This window comes from Eptatretus burgeri, chromosome 2 (genome assembly GCF_056783735.1).
Source record: "Eptatretus burgeri isolate ZD-2024b chromosome 2, Ebu_testis_v1, whole genome shotgun sequence".
Lineage (NCBI taxonomy): Eukaryota > Metazoa > Chordata > Myxini > Myxiniformes > Myxinidae > Eptatretus > Eptatretus burgeri.
In genome coordinates this window covers 105,330,025-105,348,043 of record NC_140962.1, presented here as the reverse complement: position 1 = coordinate 105,348,043, position 18,019 = coordinate 105,330,025, and the positions used below count along the sequence as shown (strand labels likewise).

The following is an 18,019-nucleotide window of genomic DNA, read 5'->3' as shown; positions in this document are numbered from 1 at the left end:
CAAAATAAACCCTTTAAAAGGAAAGAAAACGTGCTTAAGCCATCTGCTTCCCGTGCATGTGCCATCAATTTTGGCTCATTTTGGCAATCTTGGGGGATGGTAAAGAGTAACTGAACGTAGTGCAGTAAGAGACAGTTTGGCCATTTCCTGAGGCGAAAGGTCCCAGCGCGGAGGCATACCATGTTAACAGAGCCTCGGACGTGACAATAACATTTAATTTTTAAATTTGTTCCTCGATTTAAATTTTAATTCAAATTTAAGTAAGTCGTTCATCGATCATAAACTGATGATCATAAACTGTCAAGACAGACATGAACCCATTGCTTAACTCTGCATTTAGCTTCACGTGCATGGGGTAACTAGAACAGCACTCGGTAGAGCACGTACTGTATCACTGTCATGCTGAACAGTTTCAATTATATATCCAACTGGTAGGTTGGATCCAGATCTGGATTGTGACCAATATCAAATAACTTTGTTACACACACTGAAAACCATTGTTTTTTTTTTGTTTTTTTTGGCTGAAAACCATTGAGAATCATTAATCATGGGATAATTTAAAGGGGGAAAAAATTGAATTTTTTTTTTGTCCTGGGGGGTCAATTTTCGATTGTGCCAGTGATGTCATATCTGGAAGCCATATTGATCCGAACAGCAGCTTTACATGGAGACCCAGTGCAGGTCAAGCTCAAATTCAGATACTGATTCCACAGTCATTAGCAACACTGATGGATCTCAGAATGTTGAAAGTGATCATTGGGATTTTGAAGAAACTATTGGAGACAAAATTGGGAATGGAAACGCTTTGGGGGGAATTGCGGAGCCGAATCATTTTGAGCCTTGTGCGAGTGATTCAGAGAAAGAAGGCCGAAGTGTTTGTGAAGATGAAAACGCTGGTCACATGATCACTTCAGCTCTGTCGGGTTTGATTTTACGTTCAGTTATCGGTTTATAAGGGGGGGATTTTGTATTAATTGATAAATCGGTATATATATATATATATATATATATATATATATATATATATATATATATATATATATATATATATATATATATATATATATATATATATATCATACATTGGGCGCATGCGATTCACAGCATGTCGCTGCATCCACTTTCCGCAAGTTCTCCAGGGGCCTCCGTCTGTCCATCCCCCAGGCAGAGACCTGACCCATCCACATCTCTTAGAGATAGGACATTCCAGGCATCCAACTGAAGGGACCACCTCAACACCATCCTGACACACCGCAGTGTTTTTTTGTTTTTTTTTACAGAGTGAAGTGTTTTGTGGTGGTGGCCAGAGTGCAAATCCTGCCACCAACCTCCTCAGGAAGGGAACCAACTGCAGGAGGACATCTGCAGATGCAGTTGGCACCAGATATGGATGTCCATTGGCTCGCAAGAAGCTCCTCCGCCCTATGGCAGGTTTTGTATTTAATCCTTCTGGATGTCCATGTCCATACACCCTCTACACCAGTGGGACCTGATGGGGAGTGCCGGTTTAGTCGCTGACACTCGACCATGAACGGGTTAGTACAGGTTTCACATGACACCCACAGCAAGTCACAGATCTGATCTGCTCTGACCGCACAATCAGGGTTGGGTTTCATTGAGAATACATCACTCGAGCAGAAATAACCATCATCGTCCGACAGCTCGAGACCACCCAGCACACTCAAACATCGTGGCCAAAATGGGTGACATGTTTGTCCCACCGTCACTGGCTGAGAAGGTGTCTTATATGTTTTGGGATCGTCCTGTTTCATACTTTTCCCAGATGGGGAATTGTGGAAGGGGAAAGAGGGTGGAGGGGAATGTGGGATGGTGGTGGATATTGTTGGTGAGGGTTATGGAGGGGGGTGGGGATGTTAATGGGTATTGTGTAGGGGGGAGGTGTGAGATGGTCATGGGTATTGTGGGGGTGATGGTTGTGGAAAGGAGGGGGGGGAGTATTGAGGGGGTGTGGGAAGGTGGTGGGTATTGTGGAGGAGGGAGGTGTGGGATGGTGGTTTGTATTGAGAGGGTGTGGGAATGAGTATTGTGGGGGTAATGGGAGGTGCTGGGGGTGGAGTCTGACCCTGAAAGTTTCCGCATCATCGGTCAAATCCTCTCAGAGGAGAAGGTGATGACAAATACAGAGGTACTTTCTCTCCACTATAAATAGATGGTGGTTCATTTGACTTGCAGAAATTTGTGTTGATAACAGATAATTATTTTTTCAGTGCTCTTGTGGTAATGGCAAGAGGTGTTTGCCGCACCGCTGAAATTGTCTGTGTACATTTTGCTGGTAGCTGGGTAGTGATGATGTTACAGTTTCGAGAGATGGCCGTTTCTTCCTCTTAATCATGAGGATGGAATCCTCTCTCAATCGTGGTGGATAACCACAAGATCGAACGATCTCTGTTGGTTCATAACAGTTCTCTGTGAAATGTTCTGAGCACAAAAGCGAACATTTTGTAGGCCCAATCCACCCTCATGTATTTCGGACAAACCTTGTCCAATTTCTGGCAACTTGGGTCTTTTGTGTGGCATGAAACCATCTCGGTTTGTATTACGACAAGCACTAAGGACGCATCGACTCAGCATATTTGTGGAAAATCGAAATTTATTCACCGTTTGAGTTATATCGTACCGCGATGTAACCCAGAGACAATGCGGATCTGGGGTTCCACTTCCCTTTGTGACGTCATGGATAATCAGGAGAAGAAGAAGAAGATTTCGACGTCTCATCGCAAATTTACCAACTTTGTAATTCTGAAATTGGAAAAAGACGCATCATATCTATTTTGTAGGGTAACAATTAAGGAATATATTCGCATCGAGATGATCTGAGCGTTTCGGTTCCCCTTTAACTTTTTAAGACATCCTGCTCACAGACAAAAAAACAATACAAGCAGACAGGGGTGAAAACATCACCTCTGTCCACCTAACGTGAAGGAAGTAAAATTGGTTTGGTCATTCTCCATCAAATTTTGCATATGTGCTGGGGGCACCCAGGGTCAGGTCTACAGCTTTAAGGATGAACATTCTTGATGTTTTTCGAAATTACAAATTACCTGATGTTGATTGGGTGACCCAACTTGTGTGTAGATGAATATATTGTTGTAATTTCCTGCCCGCCGGCGTGTGAACGACCGCGTTTAACCAATAGCGGCCGCCTCGCCCACCGAACGGACAATCCAGTTTTGGCTTTCCGGATCAACGCCGAAAATCAGCCACTGGTGTGTTTTTAACCACACCACAACCTTGTCCGCACTCTACCAGCGCTACAGGGTCCGATCGCCAAATCTTCGATTTACGTAATTATTCGCGCGGGTAGGTTACCGAGAGATTGTACCTCAACGGGACTGCTTGGAAATGAGCCGCTTAAGCAGCTCGCTTCCTTTTGGGATAACCGAGAGGGGTATTATCGCGCAGTCCCGTTGGACACGATCACTTTACCGGCTATTTAAAAACCAACTATATTCCGAGTACAAGATGGGGCAGTTCAATTAGGGAAAAGATGCAACGAACGGGGTACATTTAAACAAGCACATTTATTTACAAACAACACATGTGCAGTCATGTATCAATCAAGCAAAACACGTATGTGGTTATTTACAGCAAACACGGGTAAGGGACAATACACGAGCAAGTCAAAGAGCTACGACCATCTATTTATTATGTACATGCACTTAACAATTATACTTAGTGGACAAGGCGCCACAACGTTCATTCAAAAGCAAAGAAAAACCCCAGGACAGACGAGGGGCAGACTGGACCCCTTGGGGTCTTTATTGACACAGAGCCGCGTAGACCGCAGAGGCTCCGCGAGACTGGGCTGGCTACTTTCACCTCGCTGGGGCGGCCCGCGACGTCCCGTCCCCATGACCCATGGTAAGGCACGGCTCGGCAGGCCATGCGCCTTGGCTCCGCTGCGCTCTCTCCTCCTTTCCACATGCCTCCACAACCTCCCGCAGCCGACGACTCAGCGAGCGACCACGACCTCCAGACTTCGACAGACTTTAACCTCTCGTTCCACGTGCCCTTTTATCTCGACGGCGCTTCGCCCCTCCCTTCACGGCGCGCGGGGGAAGAATTCTAGAAGTTTTCTTGCTGTTTCCCCCAAGGGGAGGTGTCTCCGGGGCATTGTCCGGCCAAAATGAGGCCCCTCCTTTACATCAACTTTGAACCCTGGCTCGATCCGCCCCTCCCCCCTCCTGGCGCGCGGGAAAGCAGGGAAAGGGGGAGGGGAAGTCCCAGGCATTATTGGAACTTCTCTCTTCAGCACTGTAGTTCTGCCCACACTCCGCGGGGGCAATGGGTTTTCCTACCGTTGCCTTTGTTTCCTTTCTTGATGAGTATCCGTGGTGTAGATGTTATTCGATGTGGAGAGGTTTGTGGTGTGGTTGTTGAAGTAGTGGTGTAGTCGTTGAAATGCGGTTGTGGAGAAGGTGGTGGTGGTGATCGTGGTTGTTGTAGAGCGGTTGATGAGAGCGATGTTGGTGGTGGAGGTGGTGGTTGTGAAGCGGTTGGTCCAAAATAACGATAGTAAAAGAAAAACGGCTAACTCAAAGATTACAGCCCTGTTCACACGTATAATCCCCATTAGACAACGGTGGGGAAATCTATCTGAACACAGACTTATCGGCATAACTGAACTAAGGACCTATATGGTGTTCTGCAAATTTCCACAGCCGTAACAATATGTGTATATATATATATATATATATATATATATATATATATATATATATATATATATATATATATATATATATATATATATATATATATATATATATATATATATATATGCCTGGTGTTGGCGCAGTGGTTAGGGCAGCGGCTTGGGATCCAAAAGGTCCTGAGTTCAAGCCCCGTTGGGCCAACTGAATTAATACACCAGGGGGTTGACTCAGCCTGTCATCCTTCCGAGGTCGGCGAAATGAGTACTAGTGTACTGGGCCGGTGTATACCCCAGTTAAAATAGGTGTACCATATCCCTGTGTCGTAAGAGGCGACCAGGGTTGCGTCAGGAAGGGCATCCGGCATAAAACATGTGCCAAATCACTATGCGGATCATACGGATGATCCGATGTGGCGACCCCTAATGGGAGCAGCCGAAAGAAGAAGAAGATATATATATATATATATATATATATATATATATATATATATATATATATATATATACATGTATATATATATGAAAACACACAAGCAAATACAACCTGTCATTTTGCTGATGGGGGTTATTAAGGAGGGGGGTTGAGAGAGGGAGGGAAAGGAGAGTGAGGAAGAGAAGAAGAGAGGGGAGTGGAGAGAGAGGAGGCAGGAGGGAGGGGAAGTGAGGAAGGGAAGAAGAGCGAGGGGGTGAGAGAGAGAGAAAGAGAGAAAGAGAGAAAGAGAGAGAGAGAGAGAGAGAGAGAGAGAGAGAGAGAGAGAGAGAGAGAGAGAGAGAGAGAGAGAGAGAGAGAGAGAGAGAGAGAGAGAGAGAGAGAGAGAGAGAGAGAGAGAGAGAGAGAGAGAGAGAGAGAGAGAGAGAGAGAGAGAGAGAGAGAGAGAGAGAGAGAGAGAGAGAGAGAGAGAGAGAGAGAGAGAGAGAGAGAGAGAGAGAGAGAGAGAGAGAGAGAGGTATGAAAAAAAGAAGAGAGAAAGGTAAGGGGTGAAGGTGGGGTTAGTAAAGAGAATGATATGTTGTGCTTAATGACTGAACACACACAAAAACAAACTCATGTCAGAACAGCTGCACACATAAAGACACAACAGAGTTTAAAATATAATTTGGCACATCTGGCACTTCTGCACATCTGTAAAAACTTTGATGTTCCAGTTCCAGAAAATTTGTGGGAACATGAACCAAAAGTAATCACTGAAAACATGGAAGTACCTACCACTCACGTACGAACTAATGATCCCATCGAGCGTGAACATCGAAAACAAAGCGTTGTGACCACATATCATACTTCGGTACAAAAAAGAGAAGAGAAGAAGGCATTGCTTATTGAGGTGTTGATACCAGTGAGTTTGGACTAAACGATGCAGAAATCAAGAAAATGACCATATACCAAGACCTCAAGAATGAAGTGAGAAGATCCTGGAAGCTGAAGATTGCCAAAGTTGTGCCAGTGATAACTGGAGCTGCAAGAATGATGAAAAAGAACCTCACAGAGATACTAAACATACGGGCCGTATCCCTGGGTGCTCGCCTGGTAGTGGCTGTATAAGATAACCAGGCAACCACTGGTTGGCATGGATGACCCACAAAATATAAATGGAGAAGAAAGTAAATACCTATGGATTTTTTTTAAATGCCATGAACAAACTTTAGTACATTACACGTGATAAAGGTTGTGGTCAAGTTTCATCAAAACTGTGCGTGTGGTTTCAGAAAAGAAAGCAAATACATATTTTGTTCCCTGCCCCACCCTGTAGAACCTCTTCAACCTCAATTTTTTTTGAATGTCATGAACAAACTTTGGTACATCATGGGTGGTGAAGATATTGGTCAAATTTCATCGGAATTGTATGTGTGGTTTTGGAGATGAAAGCAAATACATATTTTGGGGGGCAACCCCCCCTTAAATCCCCTTAGAGACAGATTTTTTCTAATGTCATGAACAAACTTTGGTACATCATGGGTGATGAAGGTTGTCATGAAGTTTCATTGGAATTGTGTGTGTTGTTTCTGAGAAGAAGTTGCAAGTATTTATGGACGGATGGACGGACGATGCACCATCCCATAAGCTCCCTGGAACTACTTTACAGGTGAGCTAAAAACCATCCCTGGGAATATTATAACAAATTAACGACAGTTGGAAGATGTCTGGGGCTTTGCGATGATCCTGAAGAGAGTCCTGGGCACAAATTTGATATTGGCAATTTTTGGGGAATCGGGAGGTTTGAGTCAGTGTGATTACCGACCAAAGTACGTATTGGATTTAACCCAAAACCTTGTGTAGCTTTCACTGAAAAACAACGTTGCATTTATATAGACATTTCAGGGATATGTTCACAAACATCAATCTTCATGTACAACTGCGTGTGACTGGTGGAAAAAAAAAATTTGACTCGGTAATTTGGAATACATGTTAATACAGCAAACAGCTCCGGAATTGGGTGTTATTTCACAACTAGCTCAGAATGACAGAGCACGAACCACTCTCTCAGGATGGCAGAGCATGAACCACTCACTCAGGATGGCGGAGCATAAACCACTCACTCAGGGTGGCAGAGCACGAACCACTCACTCAGGATGGTGGAGCACGAACCACTCACTCAGGATGACGCAGCACAAACCACTCGCTCAGGAAGACGCAGCTCGAACCATTCACTCTGAATGACGTGGCGCGGCAAATGCGTCCACAGTGAGAACGATTCACTCAGAATGATGTAGCGGAGATCCGCCAGACTATAGGGCACTCATTAAGTGGATTAAGCACTCAAGCAAGCACTCCAATTAAATGGTTGATAAGGTACGGCTGGTCAGGCTGTTGCTGCATACTATATAGGATCCCTTTATCTTTAAAGCGGTCTTCACCGTGCATGCAGCAGTTAAATAAATAAAATAAGATCCTTCAAATAATGACTTTATCCATAAGAGTTGCTGCTTAATGCGGAACAACTTTGGAGACATAGCAAAGATTAATCGCCAGTGAAATAAACATTGCAGATAATCCGTCACGTTGTCTGCGTCTGCACATGCGTCACTTGCTACATTGGTCCGCGGTCTGTGCAAACATTATAACTTTATTTTGAAACATACATTTTTCACCAGATTTGCTTTGATTCCCCGTAGAGCTTCTCATGAAACCTCCAAAAATAGAGACCCAGATCTGGCAGACACTTTGGATAAGAAGTTCCTCTGGGGAACATGGTGTAACATCAAGCAGTGAATGCATTAAATCATTTCTCTCAATGAAGCTGGATAATTTTGGCACATTCTTCCACCTTTTCTTCACTCAATATAATTCTCCAAACAGTAGAAAAAGATAAGTTTATTGCTTTAGAAATTTCACATTTTCTTGTGTTTGAAGAAGGAGGGATAGCCTTGTTTGCTTAAAGTAAAAAGGTATATTGGCTGAGTTATAAGACTCCTTATTTCTTTAAATTATCAGATCTCACTCCAGATTTCCACATTTCTTTAGTCCAGACAATATCCGATCCTCAAAACCGAAATAATATTTCGATTATACACTTTAATTAGTCCATTAGAGTAGATCGTGGAAAATTGTATCATGTAATGCATGAAATTCCTCCAAGCTCCTAATTTGAAAACTATAGCACTTAAAAAAATTGATGTATACAGTGATTTGTATCTCTGATGAACAGGCATTCGAGAATATGTTGGAGGAAAGTGAAAAAAAAAACTTTGTCGTGAAAAAAACCGTTGTGGCCTGTTCCAAGTAAATGCATGGTTGAGCAAGCCAAAAAACATGGCGGCTTCAGACCTCAGCAAAGTTTCCTTGGATACGTCTTCAGACGCCACAGAGAGCGGTAACCGAGGATGCGCCTGATGAAGATAAAATTAAATAAGGCCGTTAATTATCTTCAAAAAAAGTGTTTTAATTAACTCAAACGCACAATTTTCACTCTTGCACTTCCTCGGCGTTTTCTTAATATGCATACAAAGTTTCAGGCTGCTTGGTTTTATAGTTTTGGACTTATTGAGGAGACACACTGACACACACCCACACACTCATACTGACATTTATTGGTGTGTATATATATATATATATATATATATATATATATATATATATATATATATATATATATATATATATATATATATATATATATATATATATACAGGTACGTACTGGCACTCACCCATTGTAAAATCAATTTATGCTTTGCATAAAGCAATTTGAAATTTGAGAGCTATTCGCGAGAAAAGAATTTAAATCTTAATAATAACACAAAAAGTGCACGGTTTACCAAAATAAACTCCCTCCCCACTGTCTTTCACCCGCCGCAATCCATCCCAATTGACCGGGGCCCCTGCTCGCCCACGTCGTTTTTGCGTATTATTCTATAGCTCGAGCGAAGAACCTCTGTATGAAAACCTTATTGGAATAAACCACTGGAAAGAATAACTTGGAAAGTGGATGTTATCGCTAAATAATAAATCAAACTCCCAGAAGTTGTACTACTTGTCTGGGAGAAAAAACCAACAACTTCCTTGCATCCCCTAAAGGAGTGGGTGTTTCTAATAGAAGCATCACCTCCAACCCAGAGACCTCAGCCTGGCGACTCTGTCAAACAGACAAAGATTACATGGCCAACATCAGTTAAACATCAAACGGAGCCACCTATCTGGATTTCAGGCTTATTTGCCCTCATCAGGATGGCATACCAATAAATAACTAACCAATGATGACCGCATTCATCGTTTAAACATCATACGCACCACCTCCCTGTTGTGGTGAGCTTCGCCGCAGATTATGTCTGACACAGTAAAACCGCATAATCCACAAAGAACAACCATCCATCTGCCACCCAGACGATTGTTCCTGCTAATGCAAACCATTCAACCAGAAGGCACGTGATGTGATCGGCGGGTGAATCAAGACATGTGGAGTGGGACGAGCACTCCTCTGATCTCCATTTGACATAGTAGTCCTACACCAAAGCGTCACATCCAACCCAGAGGCCTCGGCCCGGTGATTCCGTCAAACAAACAAATATTACATGGTCAACAACAGTTAAACATCAAACGTAGCCACCTAATCAAGATTTTGGGCATACTTGCCCTCATGAGGATGGTATACAGATAAATATCTAACCAATGATGACCACATTCATCGTTTAAACATCAGATGCACCTCCTGACTCTTATGGTGAGCTTTGCCGCTTCCAGAGGCCTTCGCCGTATGTTGTATATCTCACACGGTAAAACCGCAAAATGGTATAGACATTAGCGGGAATAATCATCTGGGTGGCAGATGGATGGGTGTTCTTTGCAGATTATGGGGTTTTTATGGTTGAAAAATCAAATTTAGAATCGCTCATCTGAATTTGATTTTTCAATTGTTTTATTTATTTATTTGTATTTTCATGTGTGAATGTTGTACGATGATTCTGTGACTTTTCCCGGTGTATCGGCTTCAATGTCCATCGGCACACACAATCATCGTGCTTCCCCTTTGTCTCGGGTCACTCACCTGCATTCGATTTATAATTTCTTTATTTTCATTTATTTATATTTCCATAATCGCATGTTGTGCAACGATTCTGTTATTTTCCCCGGTGTATTGGCTTCGATATCTGTCAGCACACAAAATTACCGAAATTTTGTGTGCCAATGGACATCGAAGCTGGTATACCAGAAAACATCACAGAACCGTCAGAAAGCATCCTTAAATGAAAATATAAATAAATGAAAAATCAAATGCCAGTCAGCAACACGAGACAACGGGGAAGCACGCTCCGTATGCTTACACAATGTGTAAGCACACCCTGCTCATATATATATATATATATATATATATATATATATATATATATATATATATATATATATATATATATACAGTATATCCCCCTTTTTTATAAATGTCCACGAAATGTAAGGAAGACTTATTTACCTTCTTTGTACTAATTGTCCACTAAATGTAATGAAGCATTATTTACCTTCCTCCATCGTGCAATTAAGACCCTGCAAAACAAAAAGTACACAAAAATAGTTCATTACAAACCAAACTGATGACACAAATGGTTCGGGTATTAAACACAAATGGATCCAGCATCCAGGTATTTATAGGATCCAAGTATTAAGGAAAAGGTAGGAAAGAGCCGATAGTTCCAGGGTAATTATACTCACCTTTTGGGAGCAGTCGCTTTGGGTCAGGAATAGGCCGTAACCACACTCCATTCTGGCTTGCACCTCACAACACAATAGGAATACAGAGATTGCCAAGAAAGCAAACATATTCCTCCTTTAGCGAAACGATATCTGAAACATCTGATGGCGATATAATAATGTCTGCACCCCAAAGCTCGAGCATAGATTGTCTCCAGAGAAACTGTAACTGTGAGCTTTGCCCTTCACATGTAGCTTTATTGTCTGTTTGCAGTGGAAGGCCGTGCCTGAATTATAGGACACCCGTGGTGTAAGATGAGGCTTCAGGAGCAAAAGTAACTTGTTGAGGGGTGTTCTGTGCTCAGTTTGTAAAACTACAACAAAGCCCTTATATTTCCCCCAAATTTCCTGCTTTCTGCTCATGCAACAATTTCCAATTGTACAATATCCTTTTCAGAAATCATTACCTCCGCCACCGAAGGTGGAGGAGGTCACGTTTTCACTTTTTTCTGTCTGTTAGTCTGTATGTTTGTCTGTGTGTGTCCAGGATATCTCAAAAAATTGTGGACATTTTCGGATCAAACTTGGTGGACAGGTTAGATGTGCGACATCGACGAATTGATTTTATTTTTGGTCAAGATCCGGATCCGGATACGAGAATTTTTTAAGTCATTCTTCAACTTTGAGAGTTTGGGCTAAACCGATATGGAGCACGATATCTCAAAAAGTTGTGGGTGGATTCGGACGAAACTTGATCGATAGGTTGGGTGGTGACAAGGACGAATTTATTCGATTTTGGTGAAGATCTGAATTCAAATGAGGATATCAGAATTTTTTTTTAATTCATAAAGTGATTCTTCACTATTGAGAGATCCGGCTAAAAACGATATGTAGCACGATGTTTCAAAATTGTATTGGGCCCGATATGTTCTCGTGGATCAGGCATTGCATGACGGAGGTATGCGCTCTACCGAGTACCTGTCTAGTTCTAATATGTGGTGTGTGTGTGTGTGTGTGTGTGTGTGTGTGTGTGTGTGTGTGTGTGTGTGTGTGTGTGTGTGTGTGTGTGTGTGTGTGTGTGTGTGTGTGTTTGAAATGAGGAGGGAGGCGAGGAGGGGGAAGTGGGAGAAATGTGGGTACATTTTCAACTCTTGCACATGTAATATGAAGATGGCCATTATTTGTAATTTTTAAGCTGTGAAAGACAAGATGAACAGGAATAAATGATCCCAGTACAATACTGTACTGTACTTGAAGAATGACATGTTTGGGGGATAAAGCTCCAAAATTCTTGCCAGTTTTAAGAAGCGTTAAAAAAGAATACCCTTATTATAAGATGATAATAAGGAGTTTCAAGGGAGGAAAACAAAATGAAACAGAGATATATATGGATACAGAGGGTTCATAGAACACCTAAGGGTACCACATGTCGTCTTGAGAAACGAGGACATGGGTGGTTCTGTAAGCAACAAATTTGATTGGTCACGATGATGTAAAATGCTGTAATATTTTGTCCAACTACTGCTAAACGAAAGGATTGTTAAGTTGCCACGAAGACAATTTGTTCTCTGCAGTATTGAAGTATATAATTCAATTTAAATAAAATAAAGGTTGCAAAGGTTGTAGAAAAATTAAGTTCGGAAGTTCACCACCATTGATGCGCTGTCTTTTCCACAACCTTATTTATCACGTGACATTAGTTCTTCGTGACTGTTGTTTGTGTCCTTTATGACGTCCTTAAAAACAGGAAGTTTCCTGTTTGGAATGATTTACAATTTTGTTTGCCAGACAGGTGGACAGTAAAAAATTATCTCACTCATCCCTGTGTACAGTGTGTGTGTGATTGGGACAAATTCAGTGCCAATGTTCCACAAAACCACAGGGTCGTTTTCCGATTCATGTTCAAAGCATAACATTGAATTTCAAATTAAGTTGTTCATCGATTATAAGCTGACATCTGTATCGCCCGGCTGACAAACCGACCAAAAATGGCTTGATAAAAGTCCCATTGGCATTTTTTGTTCGAAGCTGGCATCCATGCTTGATGTGTGTGCAAGACCTTTATTATGATTTCCTATACATTAAACGACTTATTACAGAAACATTCACTGCAACGCCTTATGTTTATTGCGCTTTCCTGCAATTTAAAAAAATAATAGCTCTATGAATGACTTGAATTAATATTATGATGTTTTTTTTTTAAACTGTTCCAATGAATGATTGTGTTCATTTATGAACTAGTAGGGCTGGCAGGATGTCCTACACCTAGAGGTACGTACACTCGCCTCTCAGCTGTCTTGCCAAAGTTCGAAGCTTTATTGGGATAATGTGTGCCAAATAAAGTTGAAGATATTTCAGTTCGATATGACATGACAAAGTTTGTAACTCATGGAAATGTGCTTCATAGCATTGACCTGTTTTGGCCCTATGACACGGAGCAGTCGAATCATACCAGAAATATGCATTATCCATCACCTCCAAACATATCCAGGATAGGCTACATCAACTACTCTTCCAGGATTTGGATATCATGTCAAGAAGAAGAAAAAAAGGACAAGATGACTCACACCATCACCTTCCTTTTCACAGCCCATGGTGGAGGTACGCAGTTTCGGAGTGGAAATGAACGAATGAAAACTGACTCTTTGCAACAAAAGTCCTTCACTTTATTTTTTATTTGAAAGACGATGCAATATTTGCACAGTATCGCATCAGCCAACATTTCGGGTATTATGTCCTGCTCATATCATATTTTAAGAGTGACTATTGACGTCACTGGAGTTACTGTTTTCAGAGACCGTGACTCACAATAGCTGCTAGTTGCATTGGGCTTGGATCCAGCCTGGTGAATACGCACTGAGTGTGGAGGTGATTCGAGCCACACAGAAATGAGTGTACGGGGACAGCAAAGTGGAGCTATCCCCATATCAAGGGGGAGGGAGCGTGGGGGGGGGGTTCCAATGTGAATCGAGGGATTGTCAAGAAGCTGTAGGAGACATTGGTGAGAAACTTGAGAGATGGTCAGTGAGCTGGGATACGGAGTTTGAGGTTTATCGGATGCTGGTCAAGCCTCTTGGGGAGGTTTGTTGATTGAGTTGTTGAGATCCAAGCTGTGGCTCGAGAGCTGCCTGCTGGCTCAACCTGAGCAATGGACCCTCCATCTCTAAGCAAGTTTGAATCACTTGGGAAAAACTGTTGCTCCGACTCTGTACTGCAAACATGAAGAAAACAAAACATTTATAAAGGTATTGAAGCTTGTGTAAGCACAGAAGTGATCAACAGAAGAAAAAAAAAATTGTGGCAAAGAGAAAACAGTGGGTGTGATGTGGAGGGGTAGGGGAAGGAGGAGAAAGATCAGGATAGAGTTGATAAAAACCTACAAGAACAACAACTTCTGAGATTCAACTTTTCATTCTTCCCTCTCCTGCCATCTCCAGCCTCCAGCCCAGGATCCTGTGTCGAGAACAGACTGAAAAACATTTTACTCTCCTGGAGGGAGGCTGAGGCCTAAATCCCTGTCCTTTCTCTCTTGTGTCACGCACGTCTCCCTCTGTGTCATTGCGTATAAACTTTAATTTGTCGGAGTAAGACTCAAGTTCATAGTTTATATCAATTTTATTGCCTGAAACATCGTTTCACCGCAGACACATTTAAATTGTGTGTAATTGAGTTCAAGTTCATCTTTTGCTTTCCCTGTTCTTTATATGTGGCCACTTTCCGATTTCATTCCTGGACAAATTTTTGAGGTGATCCTCTGTGATTTTAATGCTTTCACTGCATTGTCAGAACCCGTGAGCTATTACAACTATGACTGCTCACTCTTAAGACACGTCGTGATGAATGTTGATCTTTAGCTGATGGGTGCCCGGGCTAGTCACGACAAGTCGTGAGTGATTATAGTGTTCATCCAGAGAAAAACATAACCTTAAGCTGGTGTCTCGTCTGCTGAATCAGGGAGTAAAAGTTAAAGACCACATTGTGTCATTCGTGAAGAGCAGGTGAGTTATCAAATACATCCTTGAACTAATCACAAATTCCTGTCCAAACTGACTGCTGGGAAGGCAATGGCAAACCACCCGGTATAACCCTAAACCTTGTCCAGCAACTGCTTCTGTCGCACCAAAGGTGTGTAGAGTTTCATCATCATCACCATCACCACCATCACCATCATCATCATCACCACCATCATCATCACCACCATCATCATCATCATCATCACCATCACCACCACCATCACCATCATGATCATCATCCTTACATTGGGACCATACTCTGTGCAGAGCGTTGGTGCTGCTGAAGCAGTACTTGCAAAATGTAAGATTTTTCAAGTGTATTGGTTGGTCGATTTTGTTATTCTGTTTGTCTGTCTGTCTGTCTGTCTGTCTGTCTGTCTGTCTGTCTATCACCTTCAGGTCACAATTTTAAACCGATCTTCATGAAACTTCACCACATGATAGAGTTTGTCATAAGGAAGAAGCCTGTTGTTTTTGAGGTCAAAAGGTCAACATATGCCAAGGGTCAACAACTTTGGTAAGATTTCTAAAATCCTCAATTTCCATCCGATTGACTTGAAATTTGAAGAGGATTAATATTTCAGGTCACTGAATTCAACTAGTCAATTATTTTTGAGGTCAACATGGACCAAAAGGTCAACATAGGCCAACGGTCAATAACTTAGGTGAGGTTTCTAAATTCCTCAATTTTCATCTGATTGACTTGAAATTTGAAAAGGATTTATACTTCAGGTCACTGAATTCAATGAGCCAATTATTTTTGAGATCCACATTGGTCAAAAGGTCAACATAGGGCGTATTTCTAAAATTGTCAATTTTCATCCGATTCAATTTAAACTTGAAGAGAAGTTGCATATTTGGTCATTTAATTCAACCACCAATTATTTTTGAGGTCAAATTTTTTTAATGGATTTTTCAAGTTTCGTGCTCTGCACGACGTCTTCTTGTGATTTGCTTCATCGTGACGGAAGGCAATGTTTACCAAGATTGTGCTTTTGGAATCCTGGAAAGGTTATATCATCACTCCATCACCCACACAATGCCACAATACCTTATCTGCATCCTACAACTACAAGAATCACCGATCCGCTCCAACCTTGTGAATTACATCGCATTCAATAATTGCAACTGAAGTTTACACCGCTTTTTTTTTTACCTTTTGTTGTCATAGTTGCAGTGAGGCTATGTTCTTCATAGGAAATGATTCGTGAACATAGCTTCGATTCACCCACCATAAAGCTCTCCTTTCTGAACCCAATAAGCCCTGATCGTGAATCATTCATTCATGTCGAGCGATGCATTCCGCGTTGAGGATTCCGATTCACGTTTTCGGTTCCTCCCTCAATCGCTCCGCCTCTCCCTTCCCCAAACTTGAAACCCTTCCCACACACTGGACCAGCAAACTTCCAGATGGAGAGTCAAACTTCCTAAAAGGTACCCAAAACGAGTCTGTCATTAACGGTGTGTTTGAGCCCCCTAAAGCGTGTCGGCTCGGTCAAGGCAAGCGGGTTATCTTGTTACAAGCGCGTTTGTTCGTCCCAAACCCCATTTCATGACAGTTCCTGCATATATGTAGTTTGTGGCTTTGCTTCCCCATTTCCCCCCATTGTGCTGGGGCTCGGTTCCAATTTTCTGGAGTCACGCGCTGCTCCTGACTGAGCCAAATTCATTGATCCGCAGTGTGTTTATGGAGTTAAACTCCATTATCCACTCTTTGCGATAACAATACACGATGTATCGGCCGGTACTCATTCCTGGCTTGAACTTCATGAAAAATTGTGTCTGCGATTCGAAGTTCAAATACTTCGGCAAAGATCTACGAACGAGGCGGGAAATTCAGACAAGTTTCTTTTTCTTGGACGAGCCTCTCATTCCGATAACTTTTAGAAAGCCATGGGTATGACATCGATGTTCATGTCACCGAACTCTGAACCTTCATCGTATCACCGTTATAACGTTCGAATGCAGGTGAGACGTAAGGATGTACATCCAGGACGTTGGTTTTTGTAATTGTGTCGTGAAGCCGTACATATGTAATTGATCACAATATTTAAGCAGGATTTACGTGTCAGCCATACCCACAGGAGGCATGAACGAAACCATTTTGTTTCACAACAGGAAAGGTGTTCATGTTTCAAAATACGCTTGTGGTTGTGGCTTGGTGTGAAACCCAGACTTGAAACTTAATTGAAACTAAGTAATATATTTATATATATATATATATATATATATATATATATATATATATATATATATATATATATATATATATGTGTGTTAAAAAAATGTGTTTGTGTGTGTGTGTGTGTGTGTGTCTGTCCCGTCCTGTGTTGTGTTGTCACTGAACTACTCCCCTCAAGCTTTTGTGAAATTGTACCAAACGTCTGGGCTGCTCCTTCCATTCCCGTGTATGTCCTAAGGGTATTTATTTTGAAATTGTTTTGAAATGTTTTTTTTTTTTAAGCTTCAATCTACAACTTCAATTGGTTAGAGAAATGCAATTAATCACCAATATTACGAATTAATTTGCAAAATAAATGTTTGAATTCTGCTTAGTGTAAATCATGACAACACAGCAACTCGCGTACTTATCCTCAGTTAACGGTTACGTCGCAGTGAGGTGTTTTTAATAACGTGGGGGTGAGGTGTTTTGAATTATGTGGCGGTGACGCGTTTTTATCCCCCATCGCGTGGCGGAAGGGGGATATTGTTGTCACACGGGTCGTCCGGCTGTCCGGCTGTCCGTCCGTCTGAGCGTCAACATTTATAGCTGTGAGTGCGATAACTCATAAACTGTTCGCCATATCGATTTGAAATTTGAGTCACACATTTACCACCTGAAAAGGAAGAACCCTATTGATTTTGGGCGTGGCCGGATCCAAGATGGCCGACTGGGGTGGCCATCTTGAAAAAAATGTTTTTTGTAATAAATGGAAAACCGCTTATCTGATTTCAATTATTTTTGGTTACTATGTTCCTCACCCCTGGGGAACTTTTTCGAGATGATGACCAAATGGTGTCTTGTTTCCAAGTCACCTCTCTCATTTTCTGGAATACGTATGACCTTTTTCATTCAATGGAGGGGGATTCCCCATCTCTGATGGTATGTTTACCTTGGCATTCTGCGAAAGGTTATGTTTTGGTCGGCGTGTATTTATTTATTTGTAATCTTGTGATTCATATAACTCAAAAAGTATTAAACCGAATTGCATGA

General features: G+C 41.8%; 2 protein-coding genes across 15 annotated transcripts in view; one reads left to right on the top strand and one right to left on the bottom strand.

Moving 5' to 3' along the window:
- LOC147032733 (interleukin-17 receptor A-like) overlaps positions 1-11,090 on the bottom strand; it is a 47,512-nt gene extending 36,422 nt beyond the window's left edge. Inside the window, exons 1-2 of one of the 2 annotated variants that reach the window (XM_085870590.1) lie at positions 10,814-11,090; positions 10,624-10,648 (exon numbers count right to left, since the gene is read on the bottom strand). In XM_085870590.1, coding sequence (XP_085726716.1) covers positions 10,624-10,648; positions 10,814-10,921 — 133 coding nt within the window. In that variant the 5' untranslated portion in view covers positions 10,922-11,090. The remainder of the gene's footprint in view (positions 1-10,623; positions 10,649-10,813) is intronic. The other variant, XM_085870589.1, reaches the window with a different exon arrangement.
- Positions 11,091-16,145: 5,055 nt separating this feature from the next.
- Positions 16,146-18,019, top strand: part of LOC147032731 (carboxypeptidase M-like) — a 174,473-nt gene continuing 172,599 nt past the window's right edge. For 11 of the 13 annotated variants that reach the window (XM_085870578.1, XM_085870579.1, XM_085870580.1 and 8 more), the window contains exon 1: positions 16,755-16,773. In XM_085870578.1, coding sequence (XP_085726704.1) covers positions 16,768-16,773 — 6 coding nt within the window. In that variant the 5' untranslated portion in view covers positions 16,755-16,767. Of the gene's footprint in view, positions 16,240-16,540; positions 16,774-18,019 lie in introns of those variants that run through there. The other 2 variants (XM_085870575.1, XM_085870574.1) reach the window with 2 other exon arrangements.